Raw genomic sequence first — 24,071 nt, forward strand, 5'->3', positions numbered from 1 at the left:
TCTCTGGGTAAGCATGGCAGAGCTCATAGTCATAGAGTTAGAGAGCAATACAGCACGGATACATAGAACTGTACAGCACAGTACAGGCCCTTCAGCCCACGATGTTGTGCCAACCTTTTAACCTACTCTAAGATCAATCTAACCCTTCCCTCCCACATAACCCTCCATTTTTCTATCATCCATGTGCCTATCTAAGAGTCTTTTAAATGTCCCTGTTGTATCATCCTCACCGCCACCCCCGGCAGTGCGTTCCAGGCACCCACCACCCTCTGTGTAAAAAACCTACCTCTCACATCTCCCCTAAACTTTCTTCCACTCACTTTAGATGGATGTCCTCTGATATTGGCCATTGCCGCCCTGGGAAAGAGGTGCTGGCTGTCCACTCTATCTATGCCTCTCATAATCTTATACGCCTCTATCAAGTCACCTCTCATCTTGCGTTGCTCCAAAGAGAAAAGCCCTAACTCGCTCAGCCTATCCTCATAGGACATGTTCTCTAACCCAGGCAGCATCCTGGTAAATCTCTGCACCCTCTCTAAAGCTTCCACATCCTTCTTATAATGAGGCAACCAGAACTGAACACAATACTCTAAGTGTGGTCTAACTAGAGTTCTGTAGAGCTGCAACATTACCTCATGGCTCTTGAACTCAGTCCCCTGTCTACTGAAGGCCAACACACCATATGCCTTCTTAACCACCCTATCAACTTGCACGGCAACTTTGAAGGATCTATGGACTTGGATCCCAAGATCCCTCTGTTCCTCCACACTGCTAAGAATCCTGTCATTAACCTTCTACTCTGCCTTCAAGTTCGATCTTCCAAAGTGTATCACTTCACACTTTTCTGGGTTGAACTCCATCTGTCCAACTCTGCATCCTGCCTATATCCCATTGTAACCTACAACAACCTTCTGCACTATCCACAACACCACTAACCTTCGTGTCATCTGCAAACTAACTAACCCACCCTTCCACATCCTCATCCAAGTCATTTATAAAAATCACAAAGAGTAGGGGTCCCAGAACAGATCCAGGATACAGGCCCTTCGGCCCAACCAGTCCATGCAACCACACTATCCACCCAACTAGTCCCAATTTACTGCATTTAGCCCATATCCCTCCAAGCCCTGCCCCTCCATGCACCTATCCAAGTGCTTTTTAAATGATACTGTTATACCTGCCTCACCCACTTCCTCTGGCAGCTCGTTCCATATACTCACCACCCTCTGCATGATAAAGTTGCCCCTCAGGTCCCTTTTAAATTGTTCCCCTCTCACCCTAAACCTATTCCCCCTAGTTTTGAACTCCCCTACCCTGGGAAACAGACTGTTACCGTCCACCTTATCTATGCATTTCATCTTAAACACAGTCCCTCCCCTAACAAGAGGGAACCAGGTGAACTTTTACAACATTCCAGTCACTTTACAGTCACCCGTCCTGGGAAGAGCTTTTGTTTTTAGTTTCTAGGGTTATTTAATTACTTGGATTTCAATTCCCCAGATGCCATGGTGGGATTTGAACTCCTGCCTCAGGGTGGATGGTCCAGGTCTGGTCCAGAAACTGGAAGATGAAAAACGTTGGAAGTGGGACAGGGATCGATAGTTGGTGTGGAAGAGGTGTAAGGGAGGTGCAGAATCAGTATCTGAAGTTACCAAAGGAGCCATTGTGGGCTCGGTGTGCCAAGAGGCCTTCTTCTGTGCTTTAGTGTCTCTGTGACTTTAAGAATACCATGAATGTTGAGCACTGGAACAGTCCAGGAGGTCACAGCGGGAGTGGGATGGGGAATTACTGATCAAGTCGTCAGGTTTATTGTCATGTGCACAAGTACGGTGAGGTACAGGTACGAGGAGAAAACTTGCTTGCAGCAGCATCACAGGCACATAGGTACAGACAACACACAGAACATAAATTATATATAGATTGTACAAGACAGTAAAGAAGAAGATTCTGCTAAACAAGACACTAGTGCAATCAGAGACAAATCCGTGGTAGTGCAAAAGGTTGTCTGGGGTAGGGTTAGGGTTGTGCAGGTCGGTTCAATAACCTGATAGTTGCAGGAAAGTAGCTGTTCCTGAACCTGATAGTGTGGGACTTCAGGCTTCTGTACCTCCTGCCCGACAGTAGCAGTGAGAAGAGGGCATGGCCCGGATGGTGGAGATCCTTGATGATAGATGTCTGGGAACCATCACACCATCCTCGAGCCACATTACAACTAGCCAACAGCAAGTCCAAAAATTTCAGATCATTAGCAGTTCAAGTGATGTTTTTTCACTTTCCAGTATTTTATCCATATTCCCACAGTAATTTCAGAAACTGATTCTCCTCTTCCCAAACTTGTCCCATTGTAAGTGGGAAAGCCTTCCCTAAGTTTCCCCTACCTCAAACGGGATTGCCATAACTTTCCAAAAGCAAAAAATGAAACACAGATGCTGGAAACCTACAATAAATGAATGTTGGAAATACTCAGCGGGTCAGGCAGTGTCTGTGGAGAGAGGGAGACAGAGAGAGAGACAGAGTTAACATTTCAGGTCCGCGACCCTTTGTCAGAACTGACGAGAGAGTCTCCAACTTGAAACATTATTTGTGAGGAGATCGAAGGTTTTGGGGAATTGGCACAGAACAGGAGTTGAGATCAGCACAGATCAGCCAATGATATGGGCGAGCACGGTAGTGTGGCGGTTAGCATCACGCTATTACAGCGCCATCGACCCGGGTTCAACTCCCGCCACTGTCTGTAAGGAGTTTGTACGTTCTCCCCGTGTCTGCGTGGGTTTCCTCCAGGTGCTCCGGTTTCCTCCCACATTCCAAAGACATATGGGTTAGGAAGTTGCGGGCATTCTATGTTGGCGCCCGAAGCGTGGCGACACTTGCGGGCTGCCCCCCAGAACACTCTACGCAAAAGATGCATTTCACAGTGTGTTTCTTATATTGAGTGGCGGGGAGGCTTGAGGGGCCGAGTGGCCTACTCCTTTTTTTACCTTTTGTTCCTGTGTTTCTTGCTCCATAGATGCTGCCTGACCTGCTGTGTGTTACTGTCTTTATTTCACTCTTTGTGGGGTTATTTTATCTTATTTTAATGTGCACAAATTTCCTGCATTAGCTAGCGATCACACTCTCGAAAAAGAACCTCAGTACCTGGAGGACAAGCCTGGCTGTGTGGGTCAAGGCATTATTTAGATCAAACTAATTCCCTCTGCTCTCACATAGGAGGCACCGACATTGACAATGTGTTCTCCAGTGTGGAGTTACCAACGGACAGGCCAGGCTCGGAGGACAGGATTTCAGGAGAACATTTGCTTCAGGCGAACTCCAGGTAGACAATAGTAACCTCTGCTCTCTCACCCAGGGCTTTCCCCAGTCCTCCGTACCCACTCCCTCAGCAACCCGCCAGTACGTCACAACCCATTCCTGTAACTGTGTAACAAAGGTGCACACACATCCGTGCCCCAGGGAATGCTGTGAGAGTTGGGTCCCGGGAGAGATGGGTCCCAGCTGGGATAGGGGAGGGCAAGGGATTGGATTGAAGCTGAGATACCGTGTGCCAAGGACTGCAGGCGGTTACCTCTCCAGGTAGATATCCCTAACCCTAACACTTCATAATCAAGGACCCTTCCTCCCACCCTTGTATCTTCTCTCTTCTCCCCCCTCCCATCGGGCAGAAGGTACAAAAGCCTGAAAGCACGTACCACCAGGCTCAGGGACAGCTTCTATCCCACTGTTATCAGACTCTTGAAGAGACCTCTTATGCAATAAAGATGAACTCTTGATCTCCCAATCTACCTCATCGTGGCCTTTGCACCTTATTGTCTGCCTGCACTGCACTTTCTCTGTAACTGTAACACTATGTTTTGCATTCTGTTATTGCTTTTCCTTTGTACTACCTCGATGTACTGATGCATGGAATGATCTGTATGGATGGCATGCAAAACAAAGTTTTTCACTGTTTCTCAGTACATGTGACAATAATAAACCACTGAATCTATCCCATAAACAATATTACTCTGGTTTGGTTTCGCTTTGTGTAATTTTCATTCAGAACTATTTAATCCTTTTTCAGTTACATAATTCTCGAAGATTCAGCGGTGGAATCAATGATCAAGAACTCACCAGGTATAAATATCTTTTATAGTAAATGGTAAGACCGTGGAGAGTGTTGTAGAACTGAGAGACCCAGGGGTACAGGTGCATAGTTCCCTGAAAGTGGCAACACAGGTAGACAGGGTGGCGAAGAAGGTGTTTGGCAAGTTGGCCTTCATCGGTCAGGGCACTGAGTACAGGAATTGGGACGTCATGTTACAACTGTACAAGTCGTTAGTGAGTCCATACTTGGAATATTGTGTGTAAGATTCACAAGGATGTTACCAGGACTGGAGGGCTTGAGTTATAAGGAGAGGCTGGACAGGCTGGGACTGTTTTCCCTGGAGCGAAGGAGACTGAGGGGGGACCTTACAGAGGTTTATAAAATCATGAAAGACGCATGTAAGGTGGATGGTCACAGCCCTTTTCCCAGGGTAGGAGAGTCTAAAACTAGTGGGGATAGATTTATGGTGAGGGGGGAAAGATTTAAAAGGGACCTTCATATGGAGGGTGGTGGGTATATTAAACGGGCTGCCAGAGGAAGTGGTAGCAATTGCAATGTTTCAAAGATATTTGGACAGGTATGTGGATAGGAAAGATTTGGAGGAATACCGGCCAAATGCAGGCAAATGGGACCAGCTCGAACAGACACCTTGGATGGCATTGACGAGTTGGGCAGAAGGGCCTGTTTCCATGCTGTATACTCTGTGACTCCAAAACTACATCCAAACTGAATTACGCTATATTCACACTGGGAGAGATTATATGTAAAAGTTTGGAGACTCAAATTCAAGACTGATTTGCTTATCAATTCCCCTCCTGCACTCATGAATCTTTAGCGGTCTCCACTACAGGTTTAGATGGTGTTTTGGTCTATGCGGCGTTATGAATTGTGTGTTAATTTGAGTGTGATGAGTGACATATAGAAAGAGGAGACGATGACACGATCAGATTAACTTTACCCTCCACAGATGCTGCTCGACCCACTGAGTCCCTCCAGCAGATTGCTTGTTGCTCCAGACTCCAGCGTCTGCAGTCTCTTGCGTCAGAGTCACACAGCACAGAAACAGGCCCTTCGGCCCAACTTGTCCATGCTGACCGAGATGCCTATCTAAGCAGGTCCCATTTGCCCGTGTTTGGCCTATATCCCTCTGAACCTTTCCTATCCATATACCTGTCCAAGTACTTTTTAAATGTTGTTAATGTACCTGCCTCAACCACTTCCCCTGGTAGCTCGTTCCATGTACTGACCACCCTCTGTGTGAAAAAGTTGCCCCTCAGGTTCTTTTTAAATCTCAGACACAAAATAATTCTGCAGATGCTGGAATCTGGAGCAATACACAATAAGTGCTGGAGGAACTCAGCAGGTCAGGCAGCATCCATGGAGGGAAATAAACAGTCGACGTTTCGGGCCGAGACCCTTCACCAGGACTGGAAAGGAAGAGGGCAGAAGCCAGAACCTTTTAAATCTCTCCCCTCTCACCCTAAACCTATGCCCACTAGTCCTCGGTTCCCCAACCCTAGGAAAAAGACTGTGCACACTCACCCTATCTACGCTCCTCATGATTTTATACACCTCTATAAGGTCACCCCTCATTCTCCTACGCTCCAATAAAAAAAGTGCCAACCTGTTCAACCTCTCTCCTTAACTCAGTCCCTCAAGTCCCAGCAACATCCTCGCGAATCTCTTTTGTCTCCATTTTACTGCTCTACTGCGGTCTCTTCAAAGCATGCTCACTCTGAAGAAGTTTTCCTCCTCTTTGTGGGCTGAAGGGCCTGTTCCTGTGCTGTACTGTTCTATGTTCTCTTTGGTGGAAGTTTTGTGGGACCCTCTTTCCTCACTGCCTCCCCTCTGTGGTTTCATCTCCAGCCTCTGTCTCACCCTTCCCTTCTCCACTTTATACCGGCCATCTCCCCTGTCCCCTCTCAGTCCTGATGCAGGGTCTCGACCCGAAACGTCTATTCCTCTCCCTCCACAGATGCTGCTCAACCCACTGAGTTCCTCCAGTTGATTGGTTACTGCATCACATTGGTCGTAGAGTCGTAGAGCTATACAGCACGGAAACAGGTCCTTTGGCCCAACTCATCCATACCGACTAAGATGCTCATCGAAGCTAGTCCCATTTGCCCGCATTTGGCCCATATCACTCTAAACCTTTCCAATCCATGTACCTGTCGAAGTACCACCTAAATGTACCTGCCTCAACCTCTTCCTCTGGCAGCTCGTTCCATATACTCACCACCCTCAGAAGTTGCTCCTCAGGTCTCTTCTAAATCTTTCCCCTCTCACCTTAAAGCTATGCCCTCTAGATTTTGATTCCCTTTCCCTGGGAAAAGGACTGTGGCCATTCACCCTATCCATCCCCATAGACTGTCATGATCTTATTAATTGGCCGAGCAGGCTTGTGGGGCTGAATGGCCACCTACTGCTTCTGTTTCTCATGTCCTTATCACCCTATCTATGTCAAGAAGCCATGTCCAACAGGGAGATCAGGAGAAACTTGTTAGGCAGAGAATGTGAACGTATGACTTCAGGGATGGGCAGAACGAATAGCATTGAGGTGTTAAGGGAAAGCTAGAGGAACTAAGGTAGCACAACAGTCCATTCTGCCCATTGAACCATGCGCATTGAAGGAAACGCTGATAGAGTGAGACATGGATGGGTGGAAGGAGTGTAACATAGAACATTATAGCACAGAACAGGCCCTTCGGCCCACCATGTTGTGCCGACATTTTATCCTGCTCTAAGATCTATCTAACCCTTCCCTCCCACATAGCCCTCCATTTCTCTATCATTCATGTGTCTATCTAAGAGTCTCTTAAATGTCCCTAATGTATCTGCCCCCACAACCTCTGCTGGCAGTGCGTTCCACACACCCACCACTCTCTGTGTAAAAAAAAACTTACCCCTGACATCCCCCTTATACCTTCCTCCAATCACCTTAAAATTATGTCCCTCATGTTAGCCATTGTCACCCTGGGAAAAAGTCTCTGACTGTCCACTCGATCTATGCCTCTTATCATCTTGTACACCTCTATCAAGTCACCTCTCATGTTCCTTCTCTCCAAACAGGAAAGCCCTAGCTCACTCAACCTATCCTCATAAGACATGCTCTCCAATCCAGGCAACATCCTGGTAAATCTCCTCTGCACCCTCTCTAAAGCTTCCACATCCTTCCTATCATGAGGCAACCAGAAATGAACACAATACTCCAAGTGTGGTCTAACCAGAGCTCTATAGAGCTGCACCATCACCTCACGGCTCTTGAACTCAATACCCCGACTAATGAAGGCCAACACACCATACGCCTCTTAACAACCCTATCGATCTGCGTAGCAACCTTGAGGGATCTATGGATGTGGACCCCAAGATCCCTCTGTTCCTCCACACTGCTAAAAGTCCTGCCATTAACCTTGTATTAACCCTGATGGCCTGTTTTGGGCTGACTCACCCATGCTGATGTTAGTGCCATATTGATGCCCTGACCAATGAAGGCAAGCATGCCATACGCCTTCTTTACCACCCTATCTACTTGTGTTGCTGCTTTCAGGGAGCTGTGGACTTGGAGCCCTGTTCTATGTTCACCTTTTCAGTGCTGTAGGTGTGTAGTAACTCCATGTACTTTCCCCTGGCAGTGGACATTTCATACGCTCACCAACCTCAGCAATTGGCTCCGGACACACCAAGTAAATTGCTACCATCGCCTCCCGCTGTTCCTGAACAGGACCAGGTAATACTTCCTCACTGTCACGTACCAGCAACAAAAGAAACACATTGAGTCATGTATGTGTTAAAACTATTTTATTAATAACTACTTAAGATAGTAAGAAAAATAAAAGGAAAAATGTTAGAATGTTAGAAGTAAAAACGTTAGATCTTAAATATTAACCCTAAAAACTAAACTCGAAGTGTGTGTTTGGCAAATTCCCAAACTCCCAAGTCTGGGAATAGTTCTCAAAGTTCAGTTAGCAAGCCATAAGGTGAAACGTGAGCAAAGGCTTCTGCAAAGCCACCGTTGACTGAAGAGGAAGTGTAGAGAGAGAATAGAGAGAAATTATGAAATCCAAATGTTCCATGATGGCACCCATACGACACCTCAATCACGGATGATCTCCATTCCTTTGTTCTGAAGTATCTGCCACCCTGAAAGGCACTCGAGACATGGCCATCCACACAAATACCTGTTTCCTTCTACAGGTTAACGACAAAGTGAACTCCACTGGATTATTCCAAGAATCCATACGTGGATTGTAGTGACAGACACAGTTATTGTTTTTCATGCATCGATACAGAGACCAGCAGGCAGGTGGCTCTCTTCCTGTCTCTCTCTCTCTGACTGATGCTCCAAAAACGTCATCACATCCTTATCTCCTGTTGTTGTCGTAATCACGCCACACACACACACACACACACACACACACACACACACTACTGTACTATGTCTTAAAGGGACATTCACCAATAGTAACTTAATCCGTAACATCACTGGATGGCTGAGGGCGATCTAGGACTAAAGGTGGGAGAGCAGCCACCAGCTCAGAGAAGGTTGGGCAGAGAGTCATAGAGTGATACAGCATGGAAACAGGCCCTTCGGCCCAACTGGTCCATTCCGACCAAGACACCCATCGAAGCTAGTCCCATTTGCCTGCATTTGGCCCATATCCCTCTAAACCTTTCCTATCCATGTACCTGTCCAACTGTCTTTTAATGTGGTTAATGTACCTGCCTCAACCACTTCTTCTGGCAGCTCGTTCCATGTACTGACCACCCTCTGAGTGAAAATGTTGTCCCTCATGTTCCTCTTAAGTCCCTCCCCTCTCACCTTAAACCTATGCCCTCTAGTTCTTGATTCCCCAGCCCTGGGAAAAAGACTGTGTGCATTCACTCTATCTTTGCCCTTCATGATTTTGTACACCTCTATAAGATCACCCCTCATTCTCCTACACTCCAATGAATAAAGTCCCAACCTGCACAACCTCTCTCCATAACTCAGTCCCTCGAGTCCTGGCAACATCCTTGTAAATCTCCTCTGCGCTCTTCCCAGCTTAATGACGTCTTTCTTATAGCAAGATGACCAAAACTAAACACAATATTCCAAATGCAACCTCACCAACGTCCTGTACAACCGCAATATAACATCCCAAACTCTTGACTGATGAAGGCCGGTGTGCCAAACGCCTTCTTCACCACCCTGTCTACCTGTGATACCCTTTCAGAGATCCATTGTATATCTAGGTCCTTCAGGTTCTAAATCTTCTCAGAGGTACCGCCACCCAATTCGCAGCTGCCTGACAGAGGAGCCAAGGTGTTAAAACTGGTTCATAGTTATTTTTATTGCCAGCCAGTGGGCTTTTCTCACAGCCGGATTGACCTAAAGATGAATCCTCAATCCCTGGAGGTTCCAGGATGTCCGGAATGGTTGTGAATTCCATTCTGGGTGATGCTCCAGTTATTGGACCTGCCACACAGTGTGAAGCATCGTGTTGGAGGGAGGGTGATGAAGGAAGGTCACACTGCTTGTTTGGGCTCCTTGGATACCATTGCACAAAGGGTCTCATCAGCCACAGAGAACAACTCAACTGTATGGATTGACGGGCTGGCTACAGGGTTGGAGCAGAGGAACAGGTCTCACCTTAGGTTTAGGGTGAGGGGGAAAGATTTAAAGGGGATCTGTGAGGGGCAAGTTTTCAACACAGAAGGTGGTATTTATATGAAACAAGCTGTCAAAGTGGTAGAGGCGGGTACAATTACAATATTTAAAGAGCCTTTGGACAGGTACATGGGTAGGAAAGGTTGTGGAGGCTTAGGAGAGGGTACAGAAGAGGTTCACCAGGATGCTGCCTGGATTAGAGGGTATGTGCTATGAGGAGAGGTTGGACAAACCTGGGTCGTTTTCTCTGGAGCATCAGAGGCTGAGGGGAGACCTGATAGAAGTTCATAAGATCATGAGAGGCACAGACAGAGTAGACAGCCAATATCTTTTTCCCAGGGTGGAAATGTCTAATACAAGAGGGTATACATTTAAAACGAGAGGGGGTAAGTTCAAAGGAGATGTGCAGAGCAGGTTTTTTTTACACAGAGAGTGGTGGGTGCCTGGAATGTGCTGCAGAGGTGGTGGTGGAGGCAGATATAGTAGAGGTGTTCGGGAGGCTCTTAGAAAGGCACATGAATGTGCAGAGAATGGAGGGATATGGACATTGTGTAGGCAGAAGGGATTAGTTAATTAATTACTAGTTTAATTAGTTCGGCACAACATTGTGGTCCAAAGGGTCTGTTCCTGTGCTGTGCTGTTCTATGTTCTATACTTCGAGGGATATGGGCCAAATGCATGCAAATGGGACAAGCTTAGATAGGCATCTTAGTTGGCATGGATGTATTGGGCTGAAGAGTCTGCTTCCGTGCTGTATGAATCGATAAACAGAGAGCTTCTGTTTTGTAGACTGGAGATCAGGAGACTGGGAAGGGAGGGAATCTCCTCCCGGCTTGCGTGAACTCATATTTATGCAGGAACAGGAACTTCTTGCACATAAAAAGAGGAGAGGCCACTCAGCCCCTTGGGTTTTCTGCACAGGAACAGGAAGAGGCAACTCTGCCACTTGAGCTTGTTGCAAAGGAACAGGAGGCCATTCAGCCACCATTACATGGGAGATAGGAGGCCTTTCAGTTTCCTGGCTCTGTTACATGGGAATGGGAGGGCATCATTTAGTTCCTCAAGTAGCACAGAAGGATACCATTCAACCCTCGAGACCTACATAGGAGTAGAAGAAAGCTGGACATCCTCTTGGCCCCTTAAATAAGAGCAGCTGGAGGGCGTTCAATTCCTTGAGCCCATTACATAGGAACAGAAAGAAGCCATTCAGCTCAACCAGAACACCAATGAATCTTATCACTGTTGATTCATCTACAAATTTACTTAAAATACAGGAAGTCCTGTACTGACACCTTAAAACTTTAACTATGTTGTTTCATCAAATGATTCAAAATGATTTGTACCACTCAGGGTAAATAAAGGAACTGTTAGCACAGATGTAGAACTCAAATATTGAAGGTTTTAACCTAGATTACAAAGAGTGCTGCAACATTGTGCATTTTGCACTTGGCTGCATTTGAAGCAAACATTCTGAGCACCGACATCTTCGAGTGTTTATGTTACCTACAACACTTCTGTACAATGCGGTGCTGTTGAGGTGAGAATATTTCATGGGAAGCCCGTTGCCTGACAGAAATGGAAATACACCACGCATTTAATCACAGTCTAGACCTTCTGGCTGCGTGTAATTAGCAAATCCCTCCCGTGTCAGGAACCAGCCTGAGCTATTATCTTCAACAGCGGATGAAAGCCCAGAGAGGTTCAGCGACAATTTTCCGTTTCCAAGCTTAATGGGAGCTCCTTGAACATTTGCTACTCAACCCACTGAGTTCCTCCAGCAGATTGTTTGTTGCTCCAGACTCCAACATCTGCAGACTCTTGTGTCACAGAGTCATACAGCACGGAAACAGGACCTTCAGCCCAACTGGTCCATGCCGACCAAGATTCCCATCTAAACCAGGCCCACTTGCCTGCGTTTGGCCCGTATCCCTCTAAACCTTTCCTATCCATGTACCTGTCCAAGTGCCTTTTAAATGTTGTCCTCAGTGAACAGACGATGCCAACAGAGGAGTGAACTTGCTTTTTGTGATGGTGGGAAAACATGTACATTTTGGTGTACAGAGGGGTCCCCCTGAAAGTGGCAACACAAGTAGATAGGATGGAGAAGGTGCATGGCATACTTGCCCTCATCGTTCGGGGTGTTGAGTATAAAAGTTGGGAAGTCATGTTGCAGCTTGGTGGGAAATAAAGGGTGAGGGGAGAGTGGGATTAGACTGGGAGCGCTATTGAAGATAAGATAAGATATCTTTATTAGTCACATGTACATCGAAACACACAGTGAAATGCATCTTTTGCATAGAGTATTCTGGCGGCAGCCCACAGGTGTCGCCACGCTTCCGGTGCCAACATAGCATGCCCACAACTCCCTAACCCGTACGTCTTTGGAATACGGGAGGAAACCGGAGCACCCAGAGGAAACCCACGCAGACACAGGGAGAACGTACAAACTCCTTACAGACAGCGGCCAGAATTGAACCCGGGTTGCTGGCACTGTAATAGCGTTACGCTAACCACTGCCTGGTGTGGGGAGTGAGAGGTTAGTCTGGGAGGGGTTTTAAAGGGTGTGGGGGGGATACGGGCCAAACGCTGGCAAATGGGCCTGGTTTAGATGGGAATCTTGGTTGGCATGGACCAGTTGGGCCGAAGGGCCTGTTTCCGTGCTGTATGACTCTGTGACACAAGAGTCTGCAGATGTTGGAGTCTGGAGTGTCTGATATCGAGTAAAACATTGCTGCTGTCTCGATAGACTGATAGATGGTTAGCAGTTAGTTATTGCTTCAAGGCTCTGAGGATGAGTCATGAATCACAGAGCTACAGCACGGAAACAGGCCCTTCGGCCCACCGAGTCCGTGCCAACTATCAACCACACATTTACACTAATCCTACACTAATCCCATTTTACTCTCCCCTCTTCCACCACCACCCCCCCCCCCCCGCCCCCCAGATTCTGCCACTCACCTACACACCAGGGGGATTTATGGCAGACAATTAATTCAGCAACCTGCACGTCATTGGGAGTTGGGAGGAAGCCAGAGCATCCAAGGGGTCTGGGGGGGAGCCCACACTGTCAAACTGACAGCACCCGAGGTCAGGATTGAAGAAAAAGATATAAATTTGAAGGCTTCTGATTTACATATTCTGGCTTTTATTTCTCTTATAGCCAGGAGAGCTGTATTGCTTAAATGGAAGGAAGTTACTCCACCTACGCATGTTCAATGGTTATGGGATGTTATGTCATACTTGAATCTAGAGAAGATTTGCTGTTCAGTTTTTGAACCTAACCTAGATTTTCAAACCCTGTGGGGACCTTTTTTGAATTATTTTCAAAATCTCTGATTTGGGGACTAAAATGCAGATATTGGCTGACACACTGTTATGTTTTTAAAAGTTTGTCCTTGTTTTTTTCCATCTAACAGCTTCGGGTTTTGGTAGTGGGAGTAGATTTTTTTTTAATAACAAAATATTTCAATTTTTTCTTCCTTTATTAACTAACTACTATATATGATTATTAACTTAGAGTATTGTAATCTAAGTACAATTTAATACAACGTATTCAGCAGTGTTTTTATTCTCTTTCTTGATGCATGTACTCTGTATTTTTTTCATGGATTCAATAAAAATATTGTAAAGAGAGGATTGAACCCGGGTCGCTGGCACTCTGAGGCCAGCAGCTCTACTAACTGCACCATTGTGCCACTGAAGACTACATCCCAAAGGTCAAGATGTTGCCCAGAGCTGACAGCTCCCTTGGTGGTGACGTCCTTTGCTGTGTTCACTCCTCAGATGCCTCTGCTGGATCAGAGGGTGCTTGAACTGTCACAGGTGGTGGAAGACGGACTGCGGGAAGCGGGGCGCCAAGTCCAAGAGTGTGATCTTCGGAAACCAGTGGATCCGGTGCTGATGAAAGACCGGCTGGGCTGTATCCAAGCAATGATGGAAGAGGTGGAAGATAATATCTTGCAGATCGAGTTACGGCAGCGGTCCTGCAGTTGGGAAGACAGGTCAGTCGAGCTTAGTGAAGCCCGCGCAGAAGCAATAAGTGATGAACCCTTTGACCTCTCTGTCTAATCCTGCACTGGACTGAACCCATGAATCACCCAGGCATAGAAGGCTCCGGACCAAAGGTTTGGAAAAGGGGATCCCTGTGGATGAGGAACTGGAATTGCGATTGGTTTATTATTGTCACGTGTACCGAGATACAGTGAAAAGCTTTTGTTTGCGTGCCATCCAGACAGATCATTTCATACATAAGTACACCAAGATAGTACAAAAGGAAAACAGAATGCAGAATATAGTGTTACAGTTACAGACAAATAAAGTGCAGGGGATACGATGACAGATATTTAGATATTTTTTTTAGATATTTATTTATTCGTCACATGTAGATTGAAACACAGTGAAATGCGTAGGTTATTGCACTGCACTTTCTCTGTAGCTGTGACACTTTACTCTGTACTGTTATTGTTTTACCTGTACTACATCAATGCACTCTGTACTAACCCAATGTAACTGCACTGTGTGATGAATTCACCTGTACGATCAGTTTGCAAGACAAGTTTTCACTGTACCTCAGTACAAGTGACAATAATAAACCAATACCAATACCAGAGTGTTCTGGGGGCAGCCCGCAAGTGTCGCCACACTTCCAGCGCCAACATAGCATGCCCACAACTTCCTAACCCGTACGTCTTTGGAATGTGGGAGGAAACCGGAGCACCCGGAGGAAACCCACGCAGACATGGGGAGAATGTACAAACTCCTTACAGACAGCGGCCGGAATTGAACTCAGGTCGCTGGCGCTGTAATAGCGTTACACTAACATTGAGAGATCAAGGTTCATCTTTTAGCGTATGAGAAGTCCATTCAAGTCTTATAACAGTGGGATAGAAACTGTCCTTGAGCTTGGGTGGTACGTGTTCTCAAGCTTTGTATCTTCCGCCCGACGGGAGGGGGGAGAAGACAGAATGTCCCGTGTGGGAAGGGTCCTTGATTATGTCGGCAGCTTTTAGGCAGCAAGAAGTGTAGATGCAGTCGATGGAGGGGAGGCTGGTGTCCGTGATGTGCTGGGCTGTGTCCACAACTCTCTGCAGTTTTCTTGCAGTCTGGGGCAGAGCAGTTGCCGTCCCAAGCCGTGATGCATCCAGATAGGATGCTTTCTGTGGTGCATCTGTAAAAATTGGTCAGAGTCATCGGGGACATGCTGAATTTCGTTAGCCTTCTGAGGAAGTAGAGGTGTGGTGAGCCTTCTTGGCCCCATCGTCCACATGGCTAGACCAATCAAATTGTTGGTGATATTTACACCTAGGAACTTGAAGCTGTCAACCCTGTCCACCTTAGCACCATTGATACAGACAGGGAGGTTGCTGGTCAGCATGGATATGTTGGGCTGAAGGGTCTATTTTGGCGGTGTATTTCTCTATGATTTCAGACAAAGTCCCTTCATCATCATAGTGCATGCCACTCCTTCTGATTACATCGTCTCAACCTTCTGTCAAGAATCAGGTGACTAGCTCCAAAAAGGGTCCATTTTTACACTGATTATTAAACCCTTGCAGCACATGGAGCCTGTCCGTGGTCTTCGAAGGAACTGAAAACAGATAATGCTGGAAACACTCAGTGGCTCAGGCAGCATCTGTGGAGATTTTCAGATCCAGGACCCTTCGTCAGAACTAAAGGAACGTTAGCGTTGCCTGACCTGCTGAGTGTTTTCAGCATTTTATTTAAGATTTCTAGCATCTGCAGGTTTTTTTTGATTTTCTTTGAAGGAACTCCCCAAACTAGTCCCACTCTTCCCTGTTGATTCTCTTAATCGTGCAACTTATTTTCCTTTCCAGATATTTGGTGATAGAAATTATCAAAGAACCTTCTTCCACCACCCCTTCCAGCAATGAAGTCCGGATCAAACAGTTCACCATCTAAATACTTTGCTCCTCATCCCCCCTCTGAGGACTTCACCAGTTATCTAAGACCTGTGTCATCAGCTTCATGTTCCCCCTGCTGCATACAGATTCCCCAAACCACCTGGATGATGTTGAACGTCATTCTTGTAAGCCCCTGAACCTATTTTGATTGATTTCTTTATTAGTCACGTGTACATCGAAACACACAGTGAAATGCACCTTTTCCGTTGAGTGTTCTGGGGGCAGCCCGCAAGTGTCACCACGCTTCCAGCGCCAACATAGCATGCCCACAACTTCCTAACCCGTACGTCTTTGGAATGTGGGAGGAAACCAGAGATCCCGGAGGAAACCCACACAGACACGGGGAGGATGTACAAACTCCTTACAGACCATGGCCGGAATTGAACCTGGGTCGCTGGCGCTGTAATAACGTTACGCAGGTGTCCAGGAGGGAATCTGAGAGAAATTTCTTCTCTCAGAGCGTAGCGAGTCTCCGGAGTTCTCTGCCCCAGAGGGTAGTGAGGCTTGATGTGGACTAAGGCAGTGAGAAGCTCCCTGTGCAGATGGTATTGGCTGGACTGTGATGACCACCCAACAATGACGTAAAACATAGAACACTACAGCACAGTACAGGCCCTTCGATCCACAATGTTTGTGCCGACATTTTATCCTGCTCTAAGATCTATCTAACCTTTCCCTCCCACATAGCCCCTCATCTCTCTATCATTCATGTGGCTATCTAAGAGTCTCTTGTATCCCTAATGTATCTGCCCCCACAACCTCTGCCAGCAGTGCGTTCCCACGCACCCACCACTCTCTGTGTAAAAAACTTACCCCTGACATCCCCCTTATATCTTCCTCCAATCACCTTAAAATTATGTCCCCTTGTGTAGCCATTGTCACCCTGGGAAAAAGTCTTTGACTGTCCACTCAATCTATGCCTCTTATCATCAACCCTCTGGACACCTCTCATCCTCCCTCTCTCCAAAGAGAAAAGCCCTAGCTCACTCAACCTATCCTCATAAGACATGCTCTCCAATCCAGGCAGCATCCTGGTAAATCTCCTCTGCACCCTCTCTAAAGCTTCCACATCGTCCCTATAATGAGGTGACCAGAACTGAACACAATACTCAAGTGTGGTCTAACCAGAGTTCTGTAGAGCTGCAACATCACCTCGCGGCTATGGGCTCAGGGCTATAGGCAGACTGACGGCAGTGAATGTAGAACAGTACAGCACAACAACAGGCCCTTCAGCCCATGATAATATGTCAGTGATAATAAACCTGATTCTAATGTCTGTGCCAACCATGATGCCAATTTAAACTGCACATCTGCCTGCACATGGCCCATACCCCTCCATTCCCTGACAGTTCATGTGTCTGTCTAAATATCTTTTAAATGTCACAATCGTATCTGCTTCCACCACCACCCTGGCAGCCTGTTCCAGGCACCCACCACTCTCTGTGTAAAAATAAAACTTGCTTCCCTCACCTCCTTTAAACTTTCCCCCTTTCACCTTAAAACTATGTCCCTCCGAGCATTTCCGTTCCCGGGAAGCCTTCCTGAGCGTTAAGCCAGTGTATATTCCAAATTGGATAAGGACAGGAGGCTCCTTCCCTGCCCAACATCAGTGAAAGAAATGGGTTTTGAAACAATGCAGAAATACTATGGTCACCATAACCAATTCTGCTTTCAAATTCAGATTAAGATTCAGATTAGTTTATTGTCATATACAACATATGAAACCCCTTGCTCATGTGAAGCTCACAGAGTAAAAGTGTACATGGTAATAATGAATACAACAATAAATACGTACAGGTTCCAAAGACGTACGGGTTAGGAAGTTGTGGGGATGCTTTGTTGGCGCCGGAATAGCGTGGTGACACTTGCGGGCTGCCCCAGAACACTCAACGGAAAAGGTGCATTTCACTGTGTGTTTCGATGTACATGTGACTAATAAACATAGAACATAGAACACTACAGCACAGTACAGGCCCTTCGGCCCACCAATGTTGTGCCGACATTTTACCCCTGCTCTAAGATCTAATCTAACCCTTCCCTCCCACATAGCCCCCTATTTTTCTATCATTCATGTGCCTATCTAAGAGTCTCTTATATGTCCCTAATGTATCTGCCCCCACAACCTCTGCCGGCAGTGCGTTCCACGCACCCACCACTCTCTGTGTCGAAAACTTACCCCTGACATCCCCTTATACCTTCCTCCATCACCTTAAAATTACGTCCCCTCGTGTTAGCCATTGTCGCCCTGGAAAAAGTCTCTGACTGTCCACTCGATCTCTGCCTCTTATCATCTGTACACCTCTATCAAGTCACCTGTCATGCTCTCTCTCTGCAAAGAGAAAAGCCCTAGCTCGCTCAACCTATCCTCATAAGACCTGCTCTCCAATCCAGGCAACATCCTGGTAAATCTCCTCTGCACCCTCTCTAAAGCTTCCATATCTTTCCTATAATGAGGCAACTAGAAACTGAACACAATACTCCAAGTGTGATCTGACCAGAGTTCTATAGAGCTGCAACATCACCCAGCGGCTCTTGAACTCAGTACCCTGACTAATGAAGGCCAGCACAACCATACGCCTTCTTAATAACCCTATCGACCTGCATGGCAACCTTGAGAGATCTATGGACGTGGACCCCAAGTTCCCTCTGTTCCTCCACACTGCTAAGAGTCCTGCCATTAACCTTGTATTCTACCTTCGAATTCGATCTCCTGAAGTGTAACACGAACTTATCCGGGTTGAACTCCATCTGCCACTTCTCAGCCCAGCTCTGCATTCTATCAATATCCTGTTGTAAACTACAGCAAGCTTCTACACTATCCACAACACCACTAACCTTCCTATCATGTGCGAACTTACTAACCCCACCTTCCACATCCTCATCCAAGTCATTTATAAAACTACAAAGAGCAGGGTTCCAGAACAGATCCCTGCAGAACACCACTGGTCACCGACCTCCAGGCAGAATACGCTCCATCTACCACCACCCTCTGTCTTCTATGGGCGAGCCAATTCTGAATCCAAGATATCTTAAGATATAAGATATTTTATCTTATAAGTACAGCGACAGGCTCAACAAACAAATACAATCTGAAGTAGTTCAAAAGGAAATGAATTAAACAAAGTTAAATTCCCTGGTGCCTTGGTGCCAAGTCTCCAGGCTATTGGTTGGGTACTCATTGGGGCAGCAGTGGGTATTGTGCCTCAACGTTGTCTATTGAAGGTTGCCCCAGATGCCCATCCACTTCCTCTGTGTTTAGGAACCCGGCCAAAGCCTCAGGTGAAGGAACTGCGCTGGAGCTGCATCTGATCCAGCAGAAACTGGCCTTAATCCAGCTGATGCAGCAGTTTTCCCAGGCGGGAAAACACAGCTCCATGTGAACAACCTCCAGGTATTCTCAATCCGACTTCCTCCTGGGATTGGTGGGTGAGGGCAGCAGGAGGGAGGTTATCATTTATTTTGGAATGTGAGTTCACTGGCAGTGCCAACTTTTTATGTCAATCGTTAGGCATTCCCAAATGTCCAAGATTGGGAATGATGGAATTTTGTGAGTAGGAAAAGGGAAGTGGGTAAAAAGAACTGCAAATCTTGATCTTACCAAATCGCAGGGGGTGAGCTAAACAGACCCCAGCTATTCTCTGCTGCCCTGAGATATGTTGGGTGGTCTTCCTGAACTGTCAGAGTGTCCTCAGTGTCCTCTGTGGTGGATTCACTGAGCTGCCCGATCACTTCAGAGGGATGTTAAGTATCGGCCACTCTAGTGTGAGATGTATAGACCTGGGCCAGGTTGCCGGTAGTTTCAGGACAGTGCTGAGGGTGTGCTGCTCTATTAGAACTGCCAACCTCTGGACCAAGTTAAATCGATGTCCCAACTGACATCTGGGATGTCCAAACTCCCTAGGTCCTCATTTAGAAGAAAGGGGGATCACTCCAGGAGACCTGGAAAATATTCATCCCTGACCCATTTTCCATTGCTCAGATTATCCGGTCAATCCCATCTTGCAGGAGTGAGCTTACCTTGTGCCAATTGGCCACTGGATTTCCTATACTGCGGACATTACATCTTCCCCAAAATTTTGGGCGTAAAATTGTTTGGGTTCTCCTGCTCAGCCTCGCTCCTTGCTGTCTGATATGTAGAACACGTCTCTCCGGAAATGGGAAGTGTTGTAGAATGAGGGTGTGTCAGTGTCAGCCAAGGGTCAGTTGCTAAACTCGCTTGTGACCACAGGGCCTGTTGCAGCAGGGAAGGAAACCTCTGTCACCGCTGTTTCCTTCTGCAGCCCAGTTAACCTACATGTGGAGGTGGACATGAACCCACGAGAGCTGTGCTTCAGTCTGGACATTGATTCGTCAGGGACCCCCGTAGTGACATCATCTGTGGTACCAGTACTGGTTGAAGGAGATCGGTAAGTACAATGGCAATGGTGAGAAGGGTCCAACCCTCCAGGTATCCAAGTTATAGGAAAGATGCCCATCAAGCTGGAAGAGTGCAGAGGAGATTCATGAGGATGTTTCTGGACTCGAGGGACTGAGTTACGGAGAGAGGTTGAGCAGGCTGGGATTCTATTCAGTGGAGCGTAGGAGAATGGAGGGTGATCTTATAGAGGTGTATAAAATCATGAGGGGCATAGGGTGAATGCGCACAGGGTTTCCCAGGGTTGGGGAATCAAGAACCAGAGGGCATAGGTTTAAGGTGACAGGGGAGAGATTTAATAGGAACCTGAAGGCCAAATTTTTCACCCAGAGAGTATATAGAGAAGTGGTTGAGGCAGGTACATGTTAACAACATTTAAAAGACACTTGCACACGGGGACGTGGATAGGAAGGGTATAGAGGGATATGGGCCAAATGCAGGCAAATGGACTAGCTCAGCTGGGTGTCTTGGTCGAGCTGGGCTGAAGGGCCTGTTCCTGTGCTGTATTACTCTAGTGTGGTATTCCCAGTCTCAAAGCTCCCATGGTTCTCTCCCTCCCTCCCTAATCCCGCATGAAATCCTGGTGCAGCCAATCTGTGTTAGACCCCTGGCTTTTCACTGTCCGCATCTGGAGGCCTGTCCTTCTATCATTCCTGAGAATCCCACCTCAAAGCACTGGTCAGTAGGTCTTGTTTCTATAAACAGAAGCTAACCAGCAAAGGCCATTGCTGCCTTTAACAGTAGTAGTATGTCAGGTGCTTAATAAGGTAGCTGGGCCTGTGTTAACTTTTTTTTAACTGCCTTAGTGATCACCTTAAACCCATCGTTTTTTCTTTGAAGCTGTGAGTGGACATTGTAGAGGAGGCTTACTGTCTACCTATCTAATCCATGCTGTCCCTGCCCTGGGAGCTGTGTGATGGGACTGGTGTAGAGGGAGCTTCACTCTGTGGTCTGACCCAGGAGTGTGTGATGGTGACGGTGTAGAGGGAGCTTCACCCTGTGTCTGACCCTGGGATGTGTGTGATGGGACGATGTAGATGGAGCTTCAACCCTGTGTCTGACCCTGGGAGTGTGTGATGGTACGATGTAGAGGGAGCTTCACTCTGTGTCTGACCCCAGGAGTGTGTGATGGGATGGTGTAGAGGAGCTTCACCCTGTGTCTGACCCTGGGAGTGTGTGATGGGACAGTGTAGAGGAGCTTCACTCTGTGTCTGACCCCAGGAGTGTGTGATGGGACGATGCAGAGGAGCTCACCCTGTGTCTAACCCATGCTCTTGTGAGGGACAGTGTAGATGGAGTTCATGGAAGCGAGGATGACTTTACTGTATAACAAACCTGTGCTATCCCTGGCCTGGGGGGTGTTGTGATCGGACAGTGAAGAGGGTGCTTTACTCAGTATCTAACCCATACTGTCAATGTCCTGGGAGAATTTGATAAGATAAGATGTGTAAAATTGCTTTGAAATCCACCAGGAGACTTCAGAAATAATTACCAAGGGCCACTTACAATTCAGAATTTCAAAACACTTTGTTACAGTGATTGTCTGCACCCGGCATTTCAGAAAAATCAGACACATCTCTTTCCCCTGACTCTGGCAACTCATTCTTCCATTCTAGTTCCCTGTGGAAACTTATTATTGAATCAGCTTGCACCATAGTTTGTCATTGCATTCCAGAATGGAGCCTCTCACTGCCTTAATCCTCTTCTGGATTCTTCAGCAGTGATCTCCAACCTCTCTGTATGGTATCAGCCTTCCTGCCTTTGGAAATAGTTTTGCTCTTTCAACTGCAGAGGGGACTTTGTTCAGTCTTCACTGCACTTTGCCACAGACCCATTTTCTCAGTGAAAATTGTTTCTCAACCATAGTTCCATCCTCTGCGGCAGTTCCTCTATATCCTTCCTGGAATTGGATGCAAAACTATGTACTCCAGTTTGGATCCAATTGAGTTATTTATAATGTTTTGCATATTTCCTTGATTGCCATTTTTAAATATTTGCATTAGCTTTCTCAATGATAGATGTTGACCACATGTTACATCAGGGTGCCATTAAGAACTGGTGTAAACTGGCACCGATTTTTTAATATTAAATGAAAGTTTTATGGCAGGTTGACTTTATCCTCCAAACATTGGAGAATTTGGAGCATCAGCGCTAAGTGCTGGTTCATTCACGCCAAGGACACGAGACGTAGATGGTGTGGCCTCAGGATAAGCTGTTGGCCATTTAAGGTGATGAATCTTTGGAATCCCCTAGCCCAACAGGCAGTGGAACCTCTGTCAATGAATATATCCACAACTAAGATAAACAGATTATTGAGCCCAACGAATATTGGAAATCAGACACAGAGGAAGATAGTAAAACAGAAAATGCTGGACAAACCCAGCATCTGTGGAAAGAGAATGGATAGTTCATTTTCGTATACCCGGCTCCTTCTGTGTGAACAACTTGCCCTGGAGAAGTTTACAAAATTATGAGAGGAACAGATAGGGTAGACAGTCAGAATCTTTTTCCGAGGGTAGACATATCAAATACTGGAGGAAGTGCATTTGAGAGGGGGAAAGCTTTAAGGAGATGTGCAGGGCAAATTCTTAACACAGAGAGCCTGGAACGGGCTACCAGGGGTGGTGGTGGCGGCAGATACAACAGTGGCATTCAAGAGGCTTCTAGCCAGACGTGAAGATGCAGGTACTGGAGGGATATGGATCATGTACAGGCAGATGGGATTAGTTTAATTTGACATCATGGTTGGTGCAGACCTGGTGGACCAAAGGGCCTGTTCCTGTGCTATGTTCTCTGTTCTATTTATTAATTTGCAGGATATGATCAGCAAGACCACCATTGTGCAGTTCTGAGACTTGGTGAGATCACACCCGGAATATTGTGTGCAGTTCTGGTCACCATACTAAAGAAAGGATATGATTACAATAGAGAGGATGTAGAAAATATTCACTAGGACGTTGCCGGGACTGGAGTGCTTGAGATATAAGGACAGTCTCTGGAGGGAGTTTTCCCTGGAACAAAGGAGGCTGAGGGGTGATCCTCAAGAAGTTTATAAAATCATGAAGGGTATAGAAAGGCAAGATTGTCACAGTCTTTTCCCCAGGGTAGGGGAGTCTAAAACAAGTGTGCATAGGTTTAAGGTGAGAGGGGAAATATTTAAAGGAGATCAGGAGGTAAGTTTTTCACACAGAGGGTCAAAGTCAAGGTCAAAGTCGAGTTTATTGTCCGATGCACAAGTCCATGTGTGCACAGGTGCAATGAAAAACTTACTTGCAGCAGCATCACAGGCACAGAGCATCAGATAAGCAGCATTCACAAGAAAAATATATTAAGCATAAATCATGCACAATTTTTACAAGAAAGAACACAATTAGAACAAAAAAACACAAAGTCCATTTTAGTGCAAAGTGGTCATAGTGTTGCTATACTGAGGTAGTGGTTAGGGTTGTGCCGGTTGGTTCAAGAACTGAATGAACCACACCACCAGCTGTTCCTGAACCTGGTGGTGTGGGACTTAAGGCTTCTGTGCCCCCTGCCTGACGGTAGCTGCAAGAAGAGGGCATGACCCAGGTAGAACAAGCTGCTGGTAGAAGTGGGTACAATTAGAACTTTTAAAAGGTACATGGATAGGAAAGGTTTAGAAGGATGTGGGCCAAACGCAGGCAAATGGGACTAGCTCAGGAAGGTACATTGGTCAGCATGGATGAGTTGGGCCAAAGGGCCTGTTTCTGTGTAACTCTATGAATCTATGAATCATTTACTACCCATCCCTAATTGCCTTAATGAGGAGCCTGCTGGGGCATTCAAGGTTAACAGATGGTCTTGGTCTGGTCACATATAAGACCAGACCAGGTAAGGATGCATCCCTGAAACACATCAGTGAACCAGGAGGGTTTTAGCTAGTGTTGTAATGATTATTACTAATGACGAGGTATCTTCTGAAATTCCAGATCAACAATTGAATTTAAGTTCTACAGTGGGATTTGAACTCACAACCTGGATTACTAG

General features: G+C 46.5%; 1 protein-coding gene across 1 annotated transcript in view; it reads left to right on the forward strand.

The window, feature by feature from the left end:
• Window positions 1–20,005, forward strand: part of LOC127578985 (uncharacterized) — a 60,349-nt gene extending 40,344 nt beyond the window's left edge. Inside the window, exons 7-12 of the mRNA XM_052031633.1 lie at window positions 3,208–3,313; window positions 4,058–4,110; window positions 7,714–7,808; window positions 13,512–13,729; window positions 18,909–19,040; window positions 19,878–20,005. Of these exons, the coding sequence (XP_051887593.1) occupies window positions 3,208–3,313; window positions 4,058–4,110; window positions 7,714–7,808; window positions 13,512–13,729; window positions 18,909–19,029 (593 nt within the window). The 3' untranslated portion in view covers window positions 19,030–19,040; window positions 19,878–20,005. The remainder of the gene's footprint in view (window positions 1–3,207; window positions 3,314–4,057; window positions 4,111–7,713; window positions 7,809–13,511; window positions 13,730–18,908; window positions 19,041–19,877) is intronic.
• The last annotated feature ends 4,066 nt before the right edge of the window (window positions 20,006–24,071 follow it).

Source organism: Pristis pectinata, chromosome 1 (genome assembly GCF_009764475.1).
Source record: "Pristis pectinata isolate sPriPec2 chromosome 1, sPriPec2.1.pri, whole genome shotgun sequence".
NCBI classification, from domain to species: domain Eukaryota; kingdom Metazoa; phylum Chordata; class Chondrichthyes; order Rhinopristiformes; family Pristidae; genus Pristis; species Pristis pectinata.